Source organism: Anarrhichthys ocellatus, unplaced genomic scaffold, assembly GCF_004355925.1.
Source record: "Anarrhichthys ocellatus isolate YVR2014 unplaced genomic scaffold, GSC_Weel_1.0 scaffold74, whole genome shotgun sequence".
NCBI lineage: Eukaryota > Metazoa > Chordata > Actinopteri > Perciformes > Anarhichadidae > Anarrhichthys > Anarrhichthys ocellatus.
This window is the reverse complement of record NW_022280104.1, coordinates 1,398,750-1,404,472: the sequence shown is the minus strand read 5'-3', so window position 1 is coordinate 1,404,472 and position 5,723 is coordinate 1,398,750. Positions and strand designations below refer to the sequence as shown.

The 5,723-nt window shown below is 42.6% G+C and overlaps 1 protein-coding gene across 1 annotated transcript in view; it reads left to right on the top strand.

The window, feature by feature from the left end:
- The window catches only part of LOC116397862 (CKLF-like MARVEL transmembrane domain-containing protein 8), a 50,452-nt gene extending 46,536 nt beyond the window's left edge, over positions 1-3,916 (top strand). The window contains 2 exon segments of the mRNA XM_031873735.1: positions 3,525-3,638; positions 3,911-3,916. Coding sequence (XP_031729595.1) covers positions 3,525-3,638; positions 3,911-3,916 — 120 coding nt within the window.
- The last annotated feature ends 1,807 nt before the right edge of the window (positions 3,917-5,723 follow it).

Genomic DNA, 5,723 nt, shown 5'->3' with positions numbered 1-5,723 from the left:
GTTTCCTGGAATGGGAACATGTATAGAGGTCTGATTGATTGTTTTTTACGGTATTTAGATGGAATGAATACCTGTAGTGACATGTAAAATAAATACATTTGTACTAATACCTGACATAACACATTTCAAATGGTACAGATGGTACCCAAATGTGCCCAAGGCCAGTTAAAAGATTCCGCCTTAATATGTCTCTACTAAAACCTCTCCAACTTTGCTCTGCTTCACTCTATAAGCATCAGTCTGTGCACAGGTTATGATCAGCTGTTGTGATATGGTTTGCTCGAGGTTTTGTGCTGCAACTGCTTCATTCCAAATGGATATTCACTCTAAAATTGTACAGCTTTGTCAGGCAGCAAATTCGATTTTTAATTTATGCAGCATTCCATCTTCATTTGCAAATACCCGGTAACATATTGATACTTCCACCTCTGCAGAAATCTCACAAGAGTAACTTTTATTATGACACCAAGATCATACAAATATACCTGAAAATATATACCTGGCCAGAGTTAGTGGCCTAGGTGTCAACTGAGCACTCCAACCTGAATACGTGCAACCTCGTCTAAGTTAAGCATTTTGTGTGGGCAGAAACAAGTCACTGCCAGGTCAGAGCGGATAGGACAGTCATACCTTTAACCTCAAGTGTGAAATCAGATTTTGATCAACTAACTTTTTGAGCAATGTTATTTTACAAATTTGAACTACTCGCAGTATATACAGGGTGGGGGATTTTTTTTTACCATGGAATTTTCCACACAAAGAAACCAGTGACGGAAATGATTCATGTACATGAATTGAAATAGGTCATGATCACAGACCACAACAGCTTACGATTTTCACATGTTTACATTTGCATTGTTTATAATAATAATAAACTTAATTTGTATAGGACATAAAGCACATATAACCCTACTCACCAAAAGAAAAAAGCAATCCAATTTCTTTCAACATAATTATTATACACATTTTTGTAATGCATTTTGGCTACTTCTGCATTGAGACAGGCAAAAATAGGATTTTTTTTTTACTTTATGTGACAGAATTATACATCTACCTCAACTTCACAACAATGTCAATTGATGCAATTGATGCACAGCTGCAGCAAATGGTTCGGGAGCATAAGGCTGGCCTTGGCTGATTCTGGTCTAAAGGGCAGATGTGACGGTTGTTCAGTTTGATGAGAGTCCGGGTGGGTTTGGCAGGCCACCAGAGACAGTTAATCTGTCATTCTGACAAAGGTAAAAACAATATCTACATTTCAATAGGCAACAGTATACAGTCAAAATGATGAGCTCAGAGGTGATGAAGGTGATGATGAGTATTATTGGTCTTATCTAATGCTGTGACTGCTCCCGGATACCGATAAGGTCCTCCATACATTTCTAATGAAACACTGAAAATGAGAAGTGCAATGAGTTTTCAACCGCAACTTATCCGTATATTCATATTGCCATTTTGCACTTAAGCCACTAACTGCCACCAAACTATGTGAGGAACATATCTACAAGACCAAAAGTTCACAGCCAAGTTAGCTGCTCTATGATGCTAATGTCATGCTCACAGCTCACATTCTAACATGCTGATATTTAGCAGGTTATGTTTATCATGCACACTATTTTAATTTAGTTAGCATGCTAACATATGGTATTTAGTATTGAATGCAAAGCCAAGCTGAGGCTGATGGGAATACCATTAACAACAAATTAACATTTTAACCTGGCCTCCCGAACAAAAGTTAAGGGATCACCAAAGTTACAATTCATCTAATAGTCAAAACATTTTACTCCGAACCACAAATGTCAACCTCATGCTGGACAGTAGAAAAAAAGTCAGGGGATCACGGAAGTCATTAGGATTTATTGACTGGGGACCATGAATGTTTGTAAAAATCTGATGTCAATCCAGCAAAGAGAAGAGGTATGTCAGTGGTGACCAACACAGAGCCATGCTGCAAGCGTGACTAAAAATAAAGAGTTACAAAAGGCATCTTGGTAAATTTAGTCCATTGTTAAGATTGAATATTAATCGTCATCACAATAATAAATATAATTATATTTAATATTGTGATATAGTTTGTCATGGAATCCTCAATCAACGTTGAGCCCTGTCATATTCATTTACTTGAACAGGTTTTAGTTAAATTCTAGAAAGGAATAAACAGCGGATGCGGTAAGAAACTACGCACATTTCCTTTTAAACTCTCCTTTCATCTTGCACCGACTCAAATTTCCCTTGATTCAAGACCCGTTTCAGAGGAAGTCCCCATCTTGGCAAGAAGTGCTCATTTGTGGTCTTTCTTAACCTCCGTGTCCCACAATGCAAAGGTAGCCTACAGTAGAAACACACACACACACATACATACACAGAGTGCAAAAGCAGTGCTGTATCCGGTCCAAACCAGTTTTTGTGAGCTGTGAGATTTGACTTGCAGCATGCAGACAAAAAAAAGAACAACAGCATAAATGCATTAACCTGGTTTTGAGCACTAATTCTTCCCAATGAGCAGCCTTGAGCAAAAGGTCTATGACTATGCACAAGCGATCATGGCAAAAGGTACTGAACTAAAGGGAGTGGATAGAATAATGGAAACACTTCAACACATTTCAAATCAACAAGTGGAATAAGTGGAATATTACACATTTATATTTTTGCACTTCAAGAAGCAAAGTCACCAATTTGCACTTCACAGCTTCAGCTACATGCACAATGAGGCATTTGCAAGCAAGGGCTAACAGTTTTTTTTTGTATAATATAATTCACATGTAGAACTGATCCAGCATAACCCTCAAGCTGATACACTTTCCCCTGTAACCTTTGTGTGAACTCTGGTGTGGCCATGCTCTCTGAATTGATTGACAATTGTTCAGTCCTGTTTTATCATCATTTAGATATGTACACTGTTGACTTGCATGCATTGTACACCCGCACATAAACAGATGAGAATAACTGATGTATAAGTACACATTTATAAAGAGATAAAATCTACACACACACAGGAAGATACACACAACCACAACCTACGCGCATGCATACTCTACGTGAGTTTTAGCAGCAATATCCCCAAATGGACTTTTGGATAGTTGGAAATCAATTTCCCCCACATGGTTCAACTTGTGGTCATGTCACTTGACCACTGCACTGCGTCATTTTAGCTTCATGCAGACTCAAGAAACACAAATTAAATATGTATACTTGAATGATAAAATACGAAGCACTACCGAAAAAAATTACAAATTTAGGGCAACAATTTTTGAAATATGGTCGTTGTCATTCCAATCAATTTCAGTGAATTTCACTTTTCTAATTAAAGATAAGTTAGTCTGTCTTTACAGCAAACTATGATTTTATATGGTTCTAACACAGCTGATATGATTATGGTATGATGTCTTTATTGAGAAAAAGATGTATAACAGGTCTTTCCTTTGTGGAAATTCAGGCTTTAAAGTTTCCCTGTGGAGTTTTCTTTCAAACAAAAGTTATACGTTCACTGTTACTCACCAAAACAGATACTGTGTATCTTTCAGGTCCAGCCACAGAACACGGAACAGCATACGAATACGGAATTCAAGTTCCGAATACGAGTTCCAAATACGGAATACGATTTCCGAATACGGAATTCGGAACACGAAACGGAACAGGTAACGGAACACGGAATAGAATATGGATCAGAACACGGAACAGAATACGGATCGGAACACGGAACACGGAACAGAATACGGATCGGAACACGGAACGTGTTGTCCTTCCTCATAAAACATAGATTTCAAATCATGAATTGTTAACATTCATGTTACTTGCCAGCTATCTTCTTAACTGCCTTTGAAGGCATATTGCAAAACTTTTTTGTGCGTTAACTGTTAGCTGTCAGCGAAAAGTGTGAAACCGACAGCGTGAATGTGTATCTGTGCAGGGATGACATATTTTTCTAGTCCATCCCCGGAAGTAAGCATTGACAAAAAGCTAATGGAATTTTTCCATTGGATTTTGGATTAAATCATCCATCCATCCATCCATCCATCCATTTTCCACCGCTTATCCGGGGTCGGGTCGCGGTGGCAGCAGGTCAAGCAGGCCGACCCAGACCTCCCTCTTACTGGCAACATGTTCCAGCTCATTCTGGGGGATCCCGAGGCGTTCCCAGGCCAGCTGGGAGATGTAATCTCTCCAGCGTGTTCTGGGTCTTCCCCGGGGTCTCTTCCCAGTTGGACGTGCCTGGAAAACCTCCAGTGGGAGGCGTCCAGGAGGCATCCTAATTAGATACCCGAACCACCTCAGCTGACTCCTTTCGACGCGAAGGAGTAGCGGCTCGACTCCAAGCTCCCTCCTGATGACCGAGCTCCTTACCCTATCTCTAAGGCTGAGCTCGGCCACCCTACGGAGGAAGCTCATTTCGGCTGCTTGTAGCCGCGACCTTGTCCTTTCGGTCACGACCCAGAGTTCGTGACCATAGGTGAGGGTAGGAACGTAGACCGAGTGGTAAATTGAGAGCTTTGCCTTCCGGCTCAGCTCCCTCTTCACCAAGACGGTCCGGTGCAGCGCCTGCTTTACTGCTGCAGCCGCACCGATCCGCCTGTCGATCTCCCGCTCCATCTTACCCTCACTCGTGAACAAGACCCCGAGATACTTGAACTCCTTCGCTTGAGGTAGGCACTCCGTCCCCACCTGGAGGGAGCAATCCACCAGTTTCCGGCAGAGAACCATGGCCTCAGATTTGGAGGTGCTAACTCTCATCCCCGCCGCTTCACACTCGGCTGCAAACCGCCCCAGTGAATGCTGGAGGTCACGATCCGAGGAGGCTAACAGGACCACATCATCTGCAAACAGCAGAGAGGCGATCCCGAGACCCCCGAACCTGACGTTCTCCGCCCCCAGGCTGCGCCTAGATATCCTGTCCATGAAAATCACGAACAGGACCGGTGACAAAGGGCAGCCCTGGCGGAGGCCAACACCCACCGGGAACGTGTCTGACTTATTGCCGAGAATGCGGACACAGCTCCTACTGCAGTCGTACACAGACCGGATCGCCCGTTGTAACGGGTCCGGCACCCCATACTCCCACAGCACCCCCCACAAGACCCCCCGAGGGACCCGGTCGAAAGCCTTCTCCAAGTCCACAAAGCACATGTAGACTGGTTGGGCAAACTCCCAGAACCCCTCCAGTAGTCTTGCGAGGGTAAAGAGCTGGTCCACTGTTCCACGGCCGGGACGGAATCCGCACTGCTCCTCTTGAATCTGAGGTTCGACAAGCGGTCGGAGCCTCCTTTCCAGCACCCTGGCATAAGCCTTCCCCGGGAGGCTGAGTAGTGTGATTACCGGGGATTAAATCATATTAAAACATATTTCCAAGCTTTGGGACTCATTCCTACAGCAAATGCATCGTCCAAATGCTCACACGAAAGAAAAAAAAAGAAAAAAGTTCCACCGTGGTCGTACTGATTGAGGCTACTACGTTCAACTTTGGGCTTTTAAGATATAATAATTTGGTCAGTCTCTACAATAACCAGAATCAAACAAGTAACAACGTAATGGATTGCATTGCTCCATAGGGACCATTCCATTTTAATAAGTTGCCAGTGTAAAAGGAAAAATGTTCACTGTCATAAAATGTTGATGGTTATGTTGTAAATAGGTTTGATATTGTTCAAGCCAACTGTGTCCCTGCGAAATGTTTGTGGTAAGAAAATGGTCTTTGTGGCAAAAGCACATATGGACATATGAAGCAT